Source organism: Panthera tigris, chromosome A1, assembly GCF_018350195.1.
Source record: "Panthera tigris isolate Pti1 chromosome A1, P.tigris_Pti1_mat1.1, whole genome shotgun sequence".
Lineage (NCBI taxonomy): Eukaryota > Metazoa > Chordata > Mammalia > Carnivora > Felidae > Panthera > Panthera tigris.
Window position 1 is genome coordinate 120,959,600 of NC_056660.1, and position 21,490 is coordinate 120,981,089.

The following is a 21,490-nucleotide window of genomic DNA, read 5'->3' on the forward strand; positions in this document are numbered from 1 at the left end:
TCAGAAGTCCCAAGGAGGAAAAAAATAATTTATTAGGTCTAGGAACCCAAGATGACTTGGTGTAATTATGAATACATGCAGAATTTGATCATTAGAAATGAAGTCTATCAAGGTTCAGTCTTAGGTTCTCATAGCCAATCTGTAGACACAGAATAGTCATATCTCCAGAAACCAGGATATATCTCCAATTTGCATGAGTTTAATGAACCAAATAAACAATTGTATCACCAATATCTGCCCCTAGCCCATTTTCAGTGAGATGAATTTTCTTGCTCATGAGGTCCACGTGGAAAACAGCATGCTCAGAAATGGGGGTCTTCCCAGTGTGCTCTTTTCCCAGGACAGGAACTCGCCGAGGCCCCAAGAGTGGATCATCAAATCTCATCAGCTTCACTTTAGAAAGGTCTACAGCAAAAAAAAAAAAAAAAAAAAGATCAATTTGAGCATTTAATTACAGTCACTGACTCAAACCCATGCCTAAACCTGACAATTCATGTTTTAAACACATTGGTTGTTTACCTAAAAGATATTTGTATGAGATTATTAAATAAGACTCCATCTCAGAAAGCCAAGCTAAATCTAACACATCTCCATCCTGTCAGCTTCTACTCAGATCAAAGATTCAGAGATACAGACATTCTACATAACACATCTCAAATTACAAACCAAGAGGAAGGATGGAGTATATTTTTGAGCACTATCCTATATGGTTTCTCAAATCACTTTTTATATGCTTCAATTAACCATTTTTCAAAATATCAATCAGTCCAAAACTTATTTCTCTTTCTTGTCTTGCTCCTGGGATACATTAAAACTGCAAGCGTTGTAGCTTTTTTGGAAAGATACTTTTAGAGGAAGAATTACCACTCTAAGAAATAGCATTACCAGTTTCTTGTTTTGCTCAAAGGATGAAAAGTGTTTGTATTACCAAGCTGATGAGAGACAAGGAGAGATGGGGAAGGACAGGGGAAAGGGCACAGCTCTCAGAAGTTTGAGCTTCTGGATGAGCTCCAGCCCTACCCTGCTTGCGATTTTCCTGATCTGCTCTTATGCAAGCTGATAAGATGGCTCCTGGCAAAGAACGCACTTGTCCCTCGAACAAATTTATGATCCAAAAATCCTGCCAACAACTGAGCCTGAAAAAAAATTTATTTCAGCAATTCTGAGATGTCCCAACATCAAATGCTTTTATTTTATATAGTGGGAAAACATCACAAATGACTACAAATGCTGACTGTGCGTTTATATCTCATTCTAAGTGTAGCATGGCTAGTTATACTTAACCCGATCAACAGAAATAGAAGATATTTTCTGATTTACTTCCTACCCCTCTCTAAAGCAGATTGCTAGGTGGTCTGAGAGCTACACTTTCTCATGTTGCTTTGAGAGTATGAAGCTTAGCATGAGAGGGATAACAGATAAAAGCAGACATTAATGCAGCTGGTGGCTATGCCAGGAGTACAAGTTATCCAGGCATTATGTTTTCTTTGGGAGACAAAGACTGAAAGGCGGCAAGTTTAGCATAGGGAGAGTGAAGCTTACAGAACAATTACCTCAGACTACCACGAAGGCAAACCCTGCCTGCAAGTCCTATTTGGGGGAGAGAGTACAATTTATCTTAACAGCTATTACAATTCAACATGCACATTGATACTAAATATTTTGCTACAGATGTGGTGAGAAGTTCTACCAGCAGGTTTTATGCATGAGGCATAAAATACATGAAATACTGTAGATCTGCACCCCCACCTCTCGCTCTCACTTTTTCCCTCTCCCCTGCCCTTCACTATCCTCCTCCTCCTCCTCCTCCTCCCTCCTCCTCCTCCTCCTCCCTCCTCCTCCTCCTCCCTCCTCCTCTCTCCTCCTCCTCCTTCTCTCTCTCTCCCTTCCTCTCTGAAACAGACCTCCCTTATCATTCCAAGCAATTCTGAATCAAACTATTTCAAAGAAACCTTAATACTCAATCTGGCATCTAAGTGACAAAACATTATTTTCTCTGATGTTTCACCATGCAGCTCATTACTGCCAATAATTCTTGGAGCGGTTTTACTATCTTTTCTTATCCCAGACTTCTCTCGTCATTGCAAATGTAGAAATTTAAGTCTGCAACTACACAAGAATTAAGGCACTTAGAGAAAAGATGAGAGTGATTGAAAGTCCCTAGGGACTGATAATGTGAAATGGAGCCTTTCACCTCCATGGTATCAGTTCATATGGGGCATGGGCTGGGAGTGATTTAAAGTCATTATCCTCAAATAGTTGCTCAGTGGCCTTTGTGGACAGAAATGATGGTTTTACTCCAGTTCTTCCTGGACCTAGATTATAATCACCCTCAATGCAATTGGCACTAATTGGACAACTTACTGGCTATGCAGCAAACAGAGTGAGAAATACGTTATTGAATTTCACTCCCTTCCCATCTCATACACTCAATATACTCAGCTCCTTTGGGTATCAAAGCATCCTGAGGGCTCCTGGAAAAGTCTCAAGGTTAGAGCTCTTCTGCAGATACTTGAAGGAATATCCATTTCTAACTCCACCCTAACGTTTCTATCCATTTTCGAAAATTCACAGCAGCTACAAACATCAAACTTAAAGTACTTAATGATAATATTATTCACAGCCAGTATGACAAAGGATATAAGAATCATGCCAGAGGCCCAGCGAGAAGAAGCAAGATATAGAAAACACGTTTCAGCACAATGCTGAAGAAACTAGTCAGCCCTGTATCTGAGCATATTTTAAAGGGAGGCAATTTTAACATTACAAAACACAATGTTCAATAGAGGAATACATCCTCTCACACAGTACAACTTCAGAGTAATCCTATCACATGGGTCCCCACAGCTATTTTCTTTAAATGCCATCATATTATTCTTCAAAGATAAGAGTTATGCCTTTCCCCAAATCTTCTCGTGACTGAATATATGCAACACAAAACAGCCAAATGGAAGGCCACAGGAAGGCTCCCAAGACGTTAACATTGCACAGTTTTCAAGTTCTGCATTTTGTGGCCCGTGAGTTCTACGGATGGCACTGCCTGGTTTACTGAGGGAATGTGATAAATGTCTGTAACAACATGAACGATCCCTGACATTTTGCTAAGGGAAATAAACCACCTCTTCACACCGTTGTAGGATCCCACTTCTACAAGGTACCTAGAACGGTGGAATGCAAAGAGACAGGACAGCAGTGGTTACCAAGAAGTAGAGAGAGGTAGAACGGGGAGTTCCTGTTTAACAGGTACAGGGTGTCAGTGTGGATGATGGAAAAGTTCTGGAGATGAACAGTGTGACGGTTGCACAACAATGTAAGTAAACTTGATGCCACTGAACTGTACGTTCAAAAAGCACAAAAACAGCCAATTTTATGTTATGGATATTGCACCACAATTTTTTTAAATGTTTACAAATGAAAACTCCCTAGCCCTAACACACTGCCGCTATACAGGCAGACATTAGTGTTTCCCTCCTGCTGGCATGCCCTTTCCCCTCGCCCTCTTGGATGTAACCTCCAAGGTCCCATCTAAACAGTGTTTTCTCTGTAAATTCATCCCTGATCACCAGAGCTGGAAATAATCTCACTGTTTTCTGTGCTATAAACTTTATCTACACCTCCCTTATGGTATGCAGCAGTTTGTCCTTAGGTTATGATCATGTATGTGAATAACTTCGCACCCTGCTCCTTCACTAGACACAGCCGCCTAACAAGCAGCACTCTGTGGGCTCCCCAAAGCCCCAGGTACACACACACGAGCCGCCACATGTATACTGCATACACTCTACTCATAGTCTCTCAAGAAATGTCCACAGAAGATGAATAAATGACCTCCAAAGAACAAAAAATACGTGTAGGATGAATTCCAAAGAGCTATTTTAAGTCTTCTATGTTAATGTGATATGGCTGACCTGAATATCGTTCCATAAATTAGGTCATTGTCTTAGATTTCGAAATCTTTTCAGAAAATTTCTATACTGATAGAATGTAACCCAATCAACTCTTGATTGCCATCAAGAAGAGAGAGTGAGAATGCAAAATAGGGAATCTGGAGATTAATTTGTCTTTATAATTTAGAAGAAAAATAATGGAAAGACACACGAACTCCCTTCACACTGCTCCCCCTTGAACGTGGCTGAGTGATAGAAAAAGAATATATAATATAATATATATAATATATTAACATATTATATATATAATATATATAATATAATATAGTATTATATAATATATAATATAATAATTTTATTATATTATTTATTATATATTATATATTATTTATTATTTGTTATATATATTTATTATATTAAATCTAATCATAGAAGATCTAGACTTAATCTTGGTAAGAAATTAAGATTAATTACATATTTTAACTGGAAGCATATTGTTTAGAAGAAAGAATACAAGCTATGGAGTCAAACAGACCTGAGTTTGGATTCCAACTCGAGGATATACTACCTTAATGAAACTGCAAGTTATTTAGCCTTTCGGAACTCTATCTCATCATCTGCAAAAAGGGAATAATAATACCCTCTACATTCTACGGCAGTAAAAGGATTAAATGGCTAATACATGGAATATGCTCAATAAGTTTCACTCTGTTTCTCTTCCTTCCCCAGGAACAGACCTAGTAAGCAGGTTAATTTGAAATATTACGTGTATGTACACCTTCTGTCTGAAAACATTTAAGAGAAGGAAATTGCTTGCTACAATTCTAAAGCTAGGCAGAGTCTTGGAAAACTATCTAATCCAACTGTCCTCTTTTTACTAAAAAAGAGGTCAGTTTAGAGTTTAAGTGACATGGCCAAGTCACCAAGCTGCATAGCCACAACATCCCAAAGAGAATAGAGGCTTCCTGATTTTGAGCCCAATACTCTTTGCATAACATGCCACTGCTGTCCCTCAGCAGACCAGATGCTCCTTTCTCCCCTCTGCTTAGAACTCATCATGTCCAGGGGCGCCTGGGTGGCTCAGTCTGTCAAGTGCCCAACTTCGGCTCAGGTCATGATCTCGCAATTCGTGGGCTCGAGCCCGGTGTCAGGCTCTGTGCTGACAGCTCAGAGCCTGGAGCCTGCTTCAGATTCTGTGTCTCCCTCTCTCTCTGCCCCTCCCCCACTCATGCTCCGTCTCTCTCTCTCTTTCTCAAAAATAAATAAACATTAAAAAAACCTTTAAAAAAAAAAAAAACTCATGTCTGCAAACTACTGCCAAATGTGCATTTCAGGAAAACCATTTACCTTTGATTCCTCGGTCCATTTTCATTAAACGCCTGATTATGGAATCGCGGTTATCTCCTTGCCTGATTTCAATTTTGGTTGAGAAGTGGCCATTGGATGGCTGGGGGTTTACTAAGGAAACTGACACACCAGGCTAGGAAAATAAAGAGAAAATGATTGTTTTACAAAATCAAACTTGAATACTGCTGAGGGAGGGAAAATCTCTATAAAAGTTTTAATGCTCAATGAAAAATTTAATTCTGGTAGTCTAATATCAAGACCAAGCGATACTCAAATATGAAATAAAAGATGTACAAAAGCTCATGCTTACAACCAAATGCCTAGATGAAAATGACTGACTATATATATCAATACTGATGATGGAGAACAATAATTATATTTTCTCTTCTTTTAACTCCCATCATTTACTGAATTTCTACTATGTACCAGGTACTGTACTAAGCATTTTATAGACATGATTCCTATAAGCTGAAAGGTAGTTCTTTAAAACCTCTTTTCACAGATAAGAGCTGAGCACCAGAAACATTAACAAGGTTACAGAGCTAGTAAGAAGCAGAGCCCGGATTAAACCCCATCATATACCATACTATTTCCTACATTATATAAGCTATATAGCCAAAGACTTTGCTCATTATTTTAAGTGGAAAAAGTCAACTGAGTTTTAGGAAAAACTTAAAGACATAGTAGCTTAAGGGAACGCTTGAAAGTAGCTTGACAGAAACATATTTGTAAAGGGAACTCTATTTCATGTACCTATCCAATGGGCCAAAGGACTACACTTTAAAAAAAAATTTTTTTTTAACGTTTATTTATTTTTGAGACAGCACGAACGGGGGAGGGTCAGAGAGAGGGAGACACAGAATCTGAAACAGGCTCCAGGCTCTGAGCTGTCAGCACAGAGCCCGACGCAGGGCTCGAACTCGCGGACCGCGAAATCATGACCCGAGGCGAAGTCGGCCGCTCAACCAACCGACTGAGCCACCCAGGCGCCCCGAAAGGACTACACTTTAAAAAGCAACAATAGGGGCACCTCAGTGGCTCAGTCGCGTAAGCATCCAACTTTGATTCAGGTCATGATTTCATGGTTCATAGGATCAAGCCCCATATCGGGCTCTGCACTGATGGTGCGGAGCCTGCTTGGGATGCTCTGTCTCCCTCTCTCTCTCTGCCCCTCCCCTACTCCCTCTCTCTCAAAATAAATAAACAAACTTAAAAAAGAAAAAAACCTTTAAAATAAATAAATGAATAAATAAATAACCACATATTTTTAATGTAATGAGGCCTTCATTCTTTCAAATAGGCTTTTTGTCTTTGTTGCATTTTCAATTAAATGTGGTAAAAGTAACAGGATACTTATCAAGAAAAGTAGGGCATTTTATGGACTCCCACAGTTGCACTCCACCAGGCAATGGATTGAGAGCAAATAAACAGAATCTCCCAAAACTCTAAAACCTGCTTATCTTCACCAATACGGGCCAAAAACTAAGGGGAAAAAAGTTATTTCTAGTATAATGTAAGATGATTCATCAATCTGGTTTATGCCAGAAGCTAAAAAATCTTAAATAACCTTATCGAACCAAGACTCATCTAAAGTAAGAAAGCTCCTTTTCACTATTTAAAAAATCTTATATATCAATTCCCACTTTATTTTTTAATAAAAGTCAGGTGTTGACACAAAAATAAACTCAAAATGGATTAAAGACCTAAATGTGAGACTTGAAAGCATAAAAATCCTGGAAGAGAGCAGAGGCAGCACTTTCTCTGACATCGGTCATAACGATATTTTTCTAGGTATGTCTCCTGAGACAGGGGAAACAAAAGCAAATGTAAACTCTTGGGACTATATCAAAATAAAAAGTTCCTGCACAGAGAAGGAAACAGCAAAACTAAAAGGCAACCTACTGAATGGGAGAAGATATTTGCAAATGACATATGCGATAAAGGGTTAGTATCTAAAATATGTAAAGTACTGACACAATCAACACCCAAAACACAAATAATCCAATTAAAAAATGGGCAGGAGAGCCTGGGTGGCTCGGTCCGTTAAGCCTCCGACTTCGGTTCAGGTCATGATCTCACAGTTCATGAGTTCGAGCCCTGCATCAGACTCTATGCTGACAGCCTGCTTTCGGATTCTGTGTCTCCTTCTCTCTCTGCCCCTCCCTCACTCAGTCTCGGTCTCCGCCCCCCCCTTGAAAATAAATAAACATAAAAAAAAACAAAACTTTTTTTAATGGGCAGAAGATGTGAACAGACATTCTCCAAAGAAGATGCAGAGATAGCCAACAGACACATGGAAAGACACTCAACATCACTCATTATCAGGAAAATGCAAATCAAAACCACAATGAGAACACCTCACACCTGTCAGAATGGCTAAAAATTAACAACATAAGAAACAACAGGTGTTGGCAAGGACATGGAGAAAAAGGGACCCTCATGCACTGTTGGTGGGAATGCAAACTGTTGCAGTCACTCTGGAAGACAACATGAAAGTTCCTCAAAAAGTTGAAAATAGAACTACCATATGATCCAGTAATTCCACTACTGGGTATTTACACAAAGAATAGGAAAACACTAATTTAAATGGATACATACACCCATATGTTTATTCAGCATTATTTACAATAGCCAAATTATGGAAACAGCCCAAATGTCCACCAATTGATAAATAAAGAAGATGTGGGGTGTCTGTGTGTGTGTATAAATAGAAATATATAAATATATATAGAATGGACTATTACTCAGCCATAAAAGAGAATGAAATCTTGCCATTTGCAACAACATGCACAGATCTAGGGATTATACTGCTAAGTGAAATAAGTCGGTCAGAGAAATACCATACTGATTGCACTCACATGTGGAATTTAAGAAACGAAACAAACGAACAAAGCAAAAAGAGACAAACACAAAAACAGACTCTTAACTATAGAGAACAAACTGATGGCTACCAGAGGGGAGGTGGCTGGGGGGGATGGTTGAAATAGGTGATGGGGATTAAGAGTACATTTATCATGGCAAGTACTGAGTAATCTACAGAATTGTTGAATCACTGTATTGCACACCTGAAACTAATATAACACTGTATGTTAACTATACTGGAATTAAAATTAATAAAAAAAAGAAAAAGAAAAAAAGGTTAAAAAAATCAGGTTTTGAAAATCCTATTTTGAAGGGCACATGCACCCCAATGTTTACAGCAATGCTATCAAAAGAGCCAAAGTATGGAAAGAGCCCCAATATTCATTAACGGATGAATGGATAAAGAAGATGTGGTGTATGTTAGGATGTCCTTGGAACCACAGTAGAGGGGACGGCCATCTTGCCAGCGCAACTCAACGAAAAGTTGCCAGAACGAACTGGAGGTCAACCAATCACCAAGCGACAGCACGACCTGATTCAAATAAGGCCCACCCGGACCTAAACCCGGAACCGCTGCAGCTTAAAAACCCCACCCCACCACACCTGGGTGGGACTTCCCTGACTCCTCTCTCTCTCTCTCCCTGAGTCACGGAACCTCGCCCGAGACCTTAGTTCCCAAATAAAGCCTTTGACTGCTAAAATTTTTTAGCCTCTGACTCCTATCTTTACCCTGCCTTACGCCTGACCCTAACAGTTATATATATACAATGGTTATTACTCAGCAATCAAAGAGAATAAAATCTTGCCGTTTCCAACTACGTGGATGGAACTGGAGGGTATTAGCTAAGCGAAATTAGTCAGAGAAAGACAGCTATCATATGGCTTTACTCATATGAGTAATTTAAGATACAAAACAGATGAACATAAGGGAAGGGAAGCAAAAATAATATAAAAACAGGGAGGGGGACAAACACATAAGAGACTCTTAAATACAGAGAACAAACAGAGGGGTTGCTGGAGGGGTTGTGGGAGGTGGGATGGGCTAAATGGGTAAAGGGCAGTAAGGAATCTACTCCTGAAATCACTGTTGCACTATAAACTAACTTGCATGTAAATTTGAAAAATAATTAATTTAAAAAAAAAAAAAAAGAAAATCACATTTTGATTTTTAAACCCACACGTAACATCTGATGCCACCCATAAGAGCAGAGTGAAGGAAAGTGAGCGCAGCATCAACCAGGGAATTAGAAGAGCTCAAATCCAGCCTCATTTCTAACAACCTGTGGCTTAGACCAAAGCAATCACTTTGCATCTCTGCACCTCATTTCCTTCCATCTTTCAATGATGAGCTTGGATATAATATCTAAGGTCTCTTCTAGCTCTAAAATACAATGATTCAGTGAAATCATTTCAACTTACTTCTGTTCTAAAAACATTAAGTGGTTTCCCAGGACAGCAATCTTCCCTGATTTTATCTTCTGCTTCGGAGGCAAACTTGACTTCTATGTGTTCTAGCTAAATACAAGGAGGGAAAATGAAAGCCATTAGTATCACTTAATATGACTGCAATTAATCATCACCTCATTTCACCAAAGAGGAAAACTAGCTTCTCCACTTAACATGAAATGGTCTGTGTATTCCTCAGGAAGCCAGCCAAGCACAGGACAGGACTAAGAGAAACTCAGGTCAAATGCTCCCACAGGTAACATTGTTTCAAATGCAAAACACTATGGGGCGCCTGCGTGGCGCAGTCAGGTAAGTGTCCAACTTCAGCTCAGGTCATGATCTCATGGCTTGTGAGTTTCAGCCTGGAGTCAGGCTCTGTGCTGACAGCTCAGAGCCTGGAGCCTGCTTGGGATTCTGTGTCTCCCTCTCTCTCTGCCCCTCCACTGCTCACACTCTCTCTCTAAAATAAATAAACATTAAAAAAAAGAAAGAAAGAAAAATAAAAGAAAAAGACTAAATCATTTTTATGTCCATCAAAAAAATTTTTTTCTTAAGAACATGGTCTTTAATTATTAGACCATTAGACTTTATTAATTTCAAATGAACATTAAATGACATCTATAATCTATAATCAATTATTTAACTCTTCTTAAATGTCTCATGGTATTATTGACATAGTCATGTTTACCATTTTCTATAGTGAAATCTAGCATCTACCTGCTATATCAGAGAAAATGAAAAACAGGATAAAAGACAGAGGTTTCTGGAAAACCTCAGAAATGTAGTATAATGTATATGCCTGAATATAAGATGACCTTCAATATAACCTGTCCCCATTGTCCCAATGAAAAAAATCCAAGAACTTTTTTGACCTCCAGGTATATGAACATTTAGAAATATGCACAAAATAAATGACTACCATTATTAATTAATTATTAACTCATTTGTAATTAAATGACATAAAGTGCTTATTTAGAAATAACTTTATTACCATATTTCATGGAACAATTTCATTCAAAATCTACACTTGCATGTTTTAACTCAAATGTCTTCATTATCACTAGAAGCACTTTTTTGAGTCCTCTAACACAGTTTTCTAGGGCAAATTATCTTTCCTTCTGCCTAAGTTGCCTGAGAGAGAGCATTTTTAGAAACTATATATGAAGTGACTGGGGCAGAAAGGTGGAATGGGGAGAAACTCACAATTAGGTGAAAGCTATTGGTAGTGTTTTAGTTCCTGAGTTGAGGAGTAAATTCAGGAATATTCATTACATTATTAACTTTAAAACAATCCAAAACAGGACCAGGCATGGACGTTGATACTATCTCATGGACAAAGGATTCTAATTAAGCCAATTCTGTAAATTGGAGGTCTCAATGGGAGAGGGGAAAAAAAAGAAGCAATTCAGTGTGTCTCATAATATGAGAGACTTTGAAAGCATTTAAATATAAACATAAGGTCTCCCCTCATTTTTTTAAGGAGAATTGTGGGAGGAAAAACCAGGCACATACAATTAGTATTTTATGTATAAATTAATTGATAGGGGCACCTGGGAGGTTCCATCAGTTGCTCAAACGACTACTGATTTCAGCTGGAGTTGTGATCCTGGAGTCGTGGGGTCAAGCCCCACACTGGGCTCTGCACTGAATGTGTAGCCTGCTTGACATTTTCTCTCTCTTCCTCTGCCTCTCCCCCACTCTTGCTCTTTCTCTTTCTCTCTCCCTCTCTCTCTCTCTCTCTCTCAAGAAGTAAGTAAATAAATTAAAAATAAAGTAACTGATAAACGGAATAAGATCACAATCATTTTTTAATTCCTGCAACTTCTATACCCATCCATTCTCCTCCCTCCAAAAATATTTTTGACAGGTATATTTGGCAAAGGTACTAAACACAGAAGATGTTTATAAAAAGGTTTATTATAAAACAAAAGATGGGGTGCCTGGGTGGCTCAGTCAGTTAAGCATCCGACTTTGGCTCAGGTCATGATCTCTCAGTCTGTGAGTTTGAGCCTCACATCGGGCTCTGTGCTGACAGCTCAGCGCCTGGAGCCTGCTCCGGATTCTGTGTCTCCCTCTCTCTCTGACCCTCCCCCACTTGTACTCTGTCTCTCTCTCTCTCTCTCTCTCTCTCTCTCAAAATTAAACATTAAAAATATATATATAAAACAAAAATGTACTATATTTACTACAGTGAACTAGTTGTTACAATCCCTGGCCCCTTGTACCTCCAGGGAGTTGGTCAGGTAGACTATATTCTCCATCAGCACTGCCTGTTCATCAAACTCTAATTGCAAATCCAGAACACGAGGTCCCATCTTCTCCAGATTTTCCTAATAGCCAAAACAGTTTTGAAAAACAAAAATCACATTAAGAATACGTTGAAATGAATACATTTCCTCCAAAGCAATCATTCTTCTCTCAACTGATAAAATCTTCAAATTTGAACAGTTGAAGGAAAGGCCTTGGACTCATGGTTTCCCTTATCTATGTTTGTTCGTTAATGAAAGTATTGGCTCAGAATAATTATCATTTGAGGTATGATAAGACTAAGGCAACACCGAAAAGCCTGGAGGGACAAGGTTTTCAGATTTATAAAAGAAATAGCATTTTATCATTGTTTATTTAGAATGACTTAATATGCAAGCCCAAAGAATTCACTTTGACAAGGAATCAAACAAATGTGTGGAAATATCCTTTCAGGTAACCGAAAAGAAAGAAAAAAAAAAATCTTTTTTTAATTTTCTAAGATAATACATCTTTAAAGCTAGTTCAGAGAATAGTGAATTAATAATAAACAAACAAAAAATTTCTACAAATTAAAAAAAAATTTAGGTTATATTGGTACTGAGATAATCTGATAGCACATGAAAAACAATTTATTCTTAATTTTCTTGAACATGAAACAAAATCTCTGCCACTCAAAATATAACCTTCGAGAGCCAAGCTTATATCCACAAGTATAGCTAACTGCCTAGAACATGCTGCACTAAATGAAAGCGACCTGACAAGATTCCTAATACTCACTGTTTTCACTTACTGTCCAACCTGTTTCTTGTCCTGTGAAAAAGTGCTAGAAGCCATTTTCTTATTCTCAGATTTACAAAACGCTTTTCGAAAAAGTTTCAAACCATTAATTTTTCTGGCAAGTCCCCAATATTACTGAAAAAAAAAATATTACTACTGAAACAATCTAACACTGGTTTTCTGAAAAGCCACCTCTTGGATCTAGTATCATTTAACTACAGAACTTGTCAAATGAGTTCCACTGGATTCTTTAAAGTACATCATCAAACTTAATTGCCTTTGCAATCAATAATGAAATATTTTGTTGGATCCACGTATTGACAACGGATCTGGCATTTTGACCGGTGGCACTAGCTAAGTAGGGAACCAATGAATTAGGGACATATTAGCATATATATTATAACTTGATTGGTGTAGGTCAAACCAAAATTCTAAATTATTTCTGAAACTTCAAAGACCATAGGCTTAGAGAGTTGATTTTGGTCTAGGAGAATGAAAAGGCTTTCCTAAGAATACGATCTACTCCAATACAGGACAATCTAGAATTTTGGTCTCCATCACGCAGGCATCTGTAGCCTAGAAGATTAAAGAATTAATCTAAGCTATAAGAATAACCACCATGTTCCTAGCAGAGTGAAATATACTAATATACATTAAAAAAATTTACTAAGCCTACCTTTTGACAGAAAGTATTAAAGTGTGTTGAGTATATTATTTCATGTATTCCTCACAGCATTCCTAAAATGTAGGTTTTATTAATTTCCTCATTTTACAGATGAAAAACCATGTGGCCCAGAGAATTTAAGTGATTTATCTAAGGTCTCAAAACTAAGAAGTGATGGACAAAAAGGATTTGGACCAAGATCTATCTGATCCCAGAGCCTGAGATCAGCAGCAACATACAGCCATCTGTTTCTCTTTAAGAAATGCAATAAATCAAGGGCGCCTGGGTGGCTCAGTCGGTTGGTTAAACGTCCAACTTCAGCTCAGATCATGATCTCGCAGTCTGTGAGTTCGAGCTGCCTGTTGGGCTCTGTGCTGACAGCTCAGAGCCTGGAGCCTGCTTCTGATTCTGTGTGTCCCACTTTCTCTGCCCCTCCCCCACTCACGCTCTGTCTCTCTCACTCTCAAAAATGAATAAATGTTTAAAAAAATTTTTTTTAATGCAATAAATCAGTTATTTCTCTGAAGAAAGCTAAGAGTCTAATGCAATGATTTCTCAACAGGAGAGGTGGTGGGGTGGGGGGGAGCATATGATGTCCCCAAGAGTCATTTGGCAATGTCTCGAGACATTTTGGGGTCCAAACTTGAGCAGGTGAGGAGGATGTTCTATTGCCATCTAGTGGGTAGAAGCCAAAAATACTGCAAAACATCCTATAATGCTCAGGATAGCCTCCCACAACAGAGAACTATCAGCCCACAGTATCAACAGACCACTGTTGAGAAACTCTGGTCTAACCACTATAACCAATGTTTATCCTCTTAAGCAAAACCTATCCAAATGTACTACCTTGGTTCCAGCAAAAGGAGCTAACAAAAACACCCTAATGTAAGCCAAAAACAATACGGTTCCCACCTAAACAGAAAAGAAGGTAGAACACGAAGAGAATCATTTAGTGTAACAATTCTAAACTAGTTTTTCTTCCACAATGCATATTTTCATATACTCAGCAATTGTACAGATAAACCCCCAAAATGATCGCTCATTTGTCACAACCACTGATTGAAAAGTGCTATTTTAGCAGATTTCCTGGGAAAGACTATACTCAAAGTTCCCCCTTCCTTCTACCATCTAACCATTACTCACATAGTCACTGCTACATGAGGTCCACAGCTTACCTTAATCATGGCAACAAATGGCATCACTTTCTTCATATATTTCTTCAATTCTGGCAAACTGCCCAGTTCGCTAGCAATGATTTTGTTATCAGGCAATTTTCTGCTGTTGCCCTAAAAAAATAGGTTGGAGAGGAACGTGGAGAAAAGTATTTTTCAAATAATGCGAAATAGTACATGTACCTGCAGGAAGTCAGCCATAGAATGGTGGCCTCTACTAGTCTGTTAGAATACAGTAGAAAATGGTGCAGCCCCAAGCATCATGGGGAAATGAAACATGAATGTATAATATGGAAGGGAGTCTTCTATTCCCTCTAAATTTAAAGGATATATGTTTTTTGGGAAGGCAAAGAAAATAGGTGCATCCTGTTGAACATTTAATTTTCCCTTACACTAAAAACACCTCCATGATTGTAACTTTAGATCTTATCTGGTGAGAAAACAAAATAGTCTTATAAAGATCTTGTTTGTCTCCAAACCTGTAAAAACATGTCATTAGTCATATCAAAATGAAAATTGCACAACCATTATACAAGATTTATATAATGTCTGCTTTTCAACACTCCTTATAAATTGTTACCACAAATGTGAAAAAAAAATAAAATCCTTGGCTATCAACCTATTAAAAAGACTATCATTTAAGAATGCCTGTTGATACTATTGGCTATCAACCTATTAAAAATAGTATCATTTCAGTTAAGCGTCCGACTCTTGATTTTGGTTCAGGTTGTGATCTCTCACACTGACAGCACAGAGCCTGCTTGGGATTCCCTCTCTTCCTCTTTCTCTGCCCTTCCCCTGTCTGCACGCTCCCATGCTTGATCTCTTTCTCTCTCTCTCTCTCTCTCTCTCTAACTAAATAAACTTTAAAAATAGTATCATTTCGAACTACTGGGACCTTATGAAGATAAAAAGCTTCTGCACAGCAAAGGAAACAACCAACAAAATTAAAAGGCAACCAACGGAATGGGAAAAGATATTTGCAAATGACAAATTGGACAAATATCGGACTCAGATATCACCTTACGCCAGTCAGAGTGGCCAAAATGAACAAATCAGGAGACTATAGATGCTGTAGAGGATATGGAGAAACGGGAACCCTCTTGCACTGTTGGTGGGAATGCATACTGGTGTAGCTGCTCTGGAAAACAGTGTGGAGGTTCCTCAAAAAATTAAAAATAGACCTACCTATGACCCAGTAATAGCACTGCTAGGAATTTACCCAAGGGACACAGGAGTACTGATGCATAGGGGCACTTGTACCCCAATGTTTATAGCAGCACTTTCAACAATAGCCAAATTATGGAAAGAGCCTAAATGTCCATCAACTGATGAATGGATAAAGAAATTGTGGTTTATATACACAACGGAGTACTACATGGCAATGAGAAAGAATGAAATATGGCCCTTTGTAGCAACGTGGATAGAACTGGAGAGTGTGATGCTGAGTGAAATAAGCCATACAGAGAAAGACAGATACCATATGTTTTCACTCTTATGTGGATCCTGAGAAACTTAACAGGAACCCATGGGGGAGGGGAAGGAAAAGAAAAAAAAAAAGAGGTTAGAGTGGGAGAGAGCCAAAGCATAAGAGACTCTTAAAAACTAAGAACAAACTGAGGGTTGATGGGGGGTGGGAGGGAGGGGAGGGTGGGGGATGGGTATTGAGGAGGGCACCTTTTGGGATGAGCACTGGGTGTTGTATGGAAACCAATTTTACAATAAACTTCATATATTGAAAAAATAAATAAATAAATAAATAAAAATAAAAACAGTATCATTTCTATCTACTTACAAATAAATGCCTATATCATATATCACTAATAAGCAGAGTCCCAAATGTGCTGTCTGAATTTCATTTCATTTCTGCAAACACAAGTTGCCCCTTCTACAGAATGAGAAATGAAGGAAGTAGCCTTTTCAGAATTTTCGGTGACCTATTTTTTCCTTATTCTAAAAGCATGGCATCAAAACCAAGGTTTGGGAATGAATCTAAATGAAAAGTAGTGTATAGTAAAATTTCTGATAATCTATTTACTTTCAACTCTAACCTTTACTAAGGTACAGGGGGAAAAAAACTTTCTCCACTTGTCAATGTGCTGTTTTAAAATACGTACGGAAGAGAAAAGAGGATACGAAACACTCCTTTCCCTTATGTCATCAAAATGGTACCGTATACAACATAAGGACATCCTTCTTTATTATAAAAACTAACATTTAGCTCTTTTGGATGAAAATAAGCAAACATTTTTTAAAAAGCTGACCATTCCAAATAATGCCCAAAGATGATGACACCATATGATACCTAGTCACTGATTACTACATAAAAATATTAACCTCTCAAAGAATAGCAGTTTTTAATAAAAGATGCATTTTTAAATATCTGCAACATTACATTCTGTATTTGGCTCTCCTCCTGCCTCCTTGAAAATGCTGGTATGAATATGTAACCCACTGGGTGCAATTTCATTTCTCTACCTACCAAAATGGCTTTTACTTTTTTAGTTAGCGTAAGTCAAAATCTGCAAGCAATTCTACAGACCACGTTCTATTTCCATTACACACAATCAAATGAAGAGGCAGCTCTCCATAAAAATAGGCTCACAAGGAGTACAAAAACACTTGCTCTTCTCTTTCCATCAAATTTTACAAATTTTTAATTAAGTATGGAAATTTCTGAAATAAAAGCTCAATAAAATTCTCAAAAATTAAAGCTAAGAATTTTCCCTTCATGTTACTGCTTTATGCTTTGGCCATAATCACTATTTTGTCTCTTCTTTAAGTGTACCTTCACAGTCTGTGTCTATCAATAACTGTTCCTGAGCAAAACTTCAACAACATATACTTAGTTTCTATTTTTCCAATGTGAAAGAAAAAAGACAGATGAACTTTTTTCTTTAGGGAAACTTAGAACTAAGTGTTAAGTGTTGAGTTTCCTTTAAATTCGACAATCATATTTAATAGCTATTTACCGGACGGAGCCAAAAACAACGAGCTCTCCATTTCTACGAGTAATTAGCAAATTGACCATTCTGTTTTAAATTACTCAAGAGCCAAGCTTCAGATTTTTTTTAAAACATAACTCAGGGCGCCTGGGTGGCTCAGTCGGTTGAGCATCCGACTTCGGCTCAGGTCATGATCTCACAGCTTGTGAGTTCGAGCCCCATGTCGGGCTCTGTGCTGATGGCTCGGAGCCTGGAGCCTCTTCAGATTCTGTGTCTTTCTCTCTCCTTCTCTGACCCTCTCCCGCTCACACTCTGTCTCTCTCTCTCAAAAATAAACATTAAAAATTAAAAAAAAAAAACAAAAAAAAAAAACACATAACTAAGGTTAAGGCTTCATGAATCCCAGGGTTCAAGCCACAATCAACTCAAAAGGCAAACTCAGTCCTTTGGCTTCATAATTTTAACCACATATGAGAAAGTCTCATTATCTTTTAATTACATATGACTAGATCCAATGTGTTTTTGTAAGAAAGCTTCAGAAATGATAAAAAAAAAAAAAAGTAACTTTTCCCTCAGGATCCACTTAAGAGCCAGCAAGGCTAACAAAAAACTTTCCGTGCCTAAAGACAACTAGACAAAGTCGCCCGTCTTCCTTCTCCCGGACATTGTCAGCACCCTCCAAACAAAACAGCACAGGCAGTACCCAACAATGTAGGGGGAAAGTCTGCAGAGAGCATCACCTCAAAGTGATTACGGAGCACTGACAGGGTGATATGTTGCCAAGAAGGATAGCTCTTCGCCACGTAGATGGTGCAATGTGAAGGCTTCTGAGGCGGTTGCTTGTCAGTCCTCTACGGGGCAAAAGAAAGGGAAGACAACATTTCATCACTTTTGTATAAATCAAAGATGAGAGAACCCTCTCCTGGTACATACCACTACTGCCTCGGACGTTAACAAGCACACACGTACTACAAAACGGACTTGGCAGTAAAGATATCCTGACACATTTGAACAATAATTGTCTTAAAAAAAAAAAAAAAAAAAATGACTTCACCTTCCCCTTAGCAGGCATCATATAGTTCTTGAGTCGCAATCTAAGGTCATGTGCTACTTCCATGAGATACTGTGAGGAACGTATTAAGGCTTCATCCACAGGACCCGCCAGAGGCCATGAAGCATTCATAATTGAGTCAGGCTTTAAGAAAAAAACAAAAAAACAAAAAAAAACAGTTCAGTGGGATTAAACAACACAACTATTTTATGGTTCTTGATTACATTTCCATACCAAGGCTACCATCTGTAATTGCGTGCTCAAAGTTCAAATCTTACTACCCATAACACACTTCCACAGCCCCTGATCTAATGTTCCCTAGAATTCAAGCTGTGAAGTCTGACTCTACATTCTTAATTAGCCTCCATTTGTACAAGCGTATTAATACCCACACACAGATGCTCACTTTCAAAGAAAATTATGTAATGCTAATTTGCCTAAATTTAATCTTTATTACATAAATTATACAAACTCTCAGTTTTTATCCTATTAATACATCCAGTTTTGAAAGCATGGCTATTCAGGATATATATCATGAGCACATTTTTGCATTGTTCATGCATTAGAAAAATACAAAGGAGTTTGGCTCATAAAGTTGAAAAGGAATTATTAAACCATCCAATCGGTTTATCTGCAAGCCTAGGAGAAATAATTGAATTTACCTTCACAGTAAGTAAGGATGCTAATATAAAGCCCTAAATATGCAGCCCTACATATGCCAGAAATTTTATATAAAACAAAAATATTTATGCAAAGAGACACTTCCACCTTGTTAAAAGCTGCTCATAACAGTCATTTATATATATTTCTCAGGATTTTCACCTTTTAACAGTTGGAAAAAACAGAATTAGTTATCTATGTATTCAAATTAAATGTATTTTTAAAATATATTAAAATGTATTTTCCTAACAAGAATTAGGTGATAACAAGAATTTCCTAACAAGAATTAGGTGATAAGATGCGTAGTCCCATGTTTTTAAAATATACACACTGCGTGTATATAAATAAAGGCACATATATGATGTATTTGTCTAAACAGAAGGTAGCTTGGGTTTAATTTGCTATAATGATTACGAGATGATGAGTCCAACATTAGCCTTGAAATATTCTTTTTCAGTCTTCTCCTCTTAAGTAACATTATTCTGTATTTATTTAATAAGGGCCAAATCAAAACTGCCCAAATCTTAAATGTATACAGATACCTTTCCCAGGAGTGTCCAGATGTGCTCACAGAGATGTGGACAGAATGGAGCCAAGAGAAGGGTCTGAACTTCAATAAAGCGGAACACAAGGTCTCTGTGCATCCCTTCGATGGCTAATTCACGGTATTTATCTTTGGCAGCCTACAAAATTTGAAATTATTTATCATTTTCTCCCCATACTTCGTTAAAAAAAAAAACAATAAAAGAAAAAATGCAGTACCTCTATTTTAATGCATTTTTAAGCTTTTAGTCTTTCCAAATTCCATAATGAATTTTCATAAAAGTTTCACTTCATTTTTTTAAAGAAATCTCTACACCCAATGTGAGGTTCAAACCCACGACCCTGAGATCAAGAGTCACAAGCTCTACCAACTGAGCCAGCCAGGCACCCCAGTTTTACTACATTTCTAACACCTTGCAATTAAATGTGTACCAATCATTGTCAAAAAATATTATGGTTTTATATTAATGATTCTCAAAAAAAATTTTTTAAGACATTTTAAAAATACATTAACAGACATAAAGGCTGCACAATTTAAACTGCATATTAAGGGCTGACGATGTTCTGAATAGCCTATAAGAAAGATATTAAGTATCAAAAATGGCTATAAATACGACACACTGCTATGTTCAGCACTTATCCTTATTTAACCACATCTATGAAAAGCAAGTTACATAAATCCCAATGTGATATTTTACAAAACTGATTGAGGAAACCTACATTTTTACTTTAAGCACTTGAACTGCCAAACTTGAGGAAATACTGACACCTTGTGGAAACTATCAGAACACGCTTGTTTTCAAACCAATGGCAATTAGTTACAATTTTGCCTTTATGTTTTATCAATTTAAAATGTTCTCCTGCAAAATGTGGCTGGTTTTTAGACTTAACCTCTTAACTCACAGCTCTACTAGAAACAGAAATACTTATATTACATGAACACAACCGAAAGAATATCAAAGAGAAATATTTAAAATCACAATTACTTAGGAATTTAAAAACTGCTTGGGAACAATTTCAGTCTCTATTCATTCATTCATTTTTGAGAGACAGAGAGAGAGAGAGAGAGACAGAGCGTGAACAGGGGAGGGACAGAGAGAGAGGGAGACACAGAATCCGAAAAAGGCTCCAGACTCTGAGCTGTCAGCACAAGAGTCCGACATGGGGTTCGAACTCATGAACTGTGAGATCATGACCTGAGCCAAAGTCAGATGCATTTGACTGAGCCACGCAGGCACCCCGTCAATCTCTACTTTAGTTATTATGTTATAGCAGGAGGGAAAAAGGGTGAAATACATCATATTCATACTAACACAGTCTTACAGCTACTAAGAGAAAGGCCTACCTGAAATTCAAAAAACCCTGTTTTCAAAGCTTCTTTAAACATCATCTTTTCATAATTTTGATCTGTTTTTATAATTCCTGCATTCATCTCACTATTGAATAGGGGAAAAAAGATGACTGAGTTTAAATGACATATTTTAAATGCAAGCACACAAAAATATAAATAACTGCTGCATATACTAATAAGCAGTATAATGAGAACGCCTGAAACATTTAAGACCACTCAACCACAAAACCAGTTAACAACAGTTAGCGATGGCCTTGTTTAACAATTTCTTGATGGAAACTTTATCATGAACCCCAAAATACAATATGAAAACAGCTTAACAATTTTGCCTTTATGTTTTATATTACTTGCTGCATTTTAAACAACATTGGCTGTTAAAATTTTTCTCATGCTACCTATGGCCCTCCTTTTTTTTTTTTTTTTGACTTTTGTGTAATTATTTTTTTTTTTATTAACTTGTTTTATTTTTTTTTAATTTACACCCAAATTAGTTAGCATATAGTGCAACAGTGATTTCAGGAGTAGATTCCTTAGTGCA

General features: G+C 37.5%; 1 protein-coding gene across 1 annotated transcript in view; it reads right to left on the reverse strand.

Annotated features, from left to right (window-relative positions):
• The window catches only part of LARS1 (leucyl-tRNA synthetase 1), a 76,692-nt gene continuing 55,202 nt past the window's right edge, over positions 1-21,490 (reverse strand). Inside the window, exons 24-32 of the mRNA XM_007079964.3 lie at positions 20,947-21,037; positions 19,601-19,741; positions 18,402-18,542; positions 18,088-18,198; positions 14,406-14,516; positions 11,768-11,872; positions 9,516-9,611; positions 5,235-5,367; positions 1-405 (exon numbers count right to left, since the gene is read on the reverse strand). Of these exons, the coding sequence (XP_007080026.1) occupies positions 200-405; positions 5,235-5,367; positions 9,516-9,611; positions 11,768-11,872; positions 14,406-14,516; positions 18,088-18,198; positions 18,402-18,542; positions 19,601-19,741; positions 20,947-21,037 (1,135 nt within the window). The 3' untranslated portion in view covers positions 1-199. The remainder of the gene's footprint in view (positions 406-5,234; positions 5,368-9,515; positions 9,612-11,767; positions 11,873-14,405; positions 14,517-18,087; positions 18,199-18,401; positions 18,543-19,600; positions 19,742-20,946; positions 21,038-21,490) is intronic.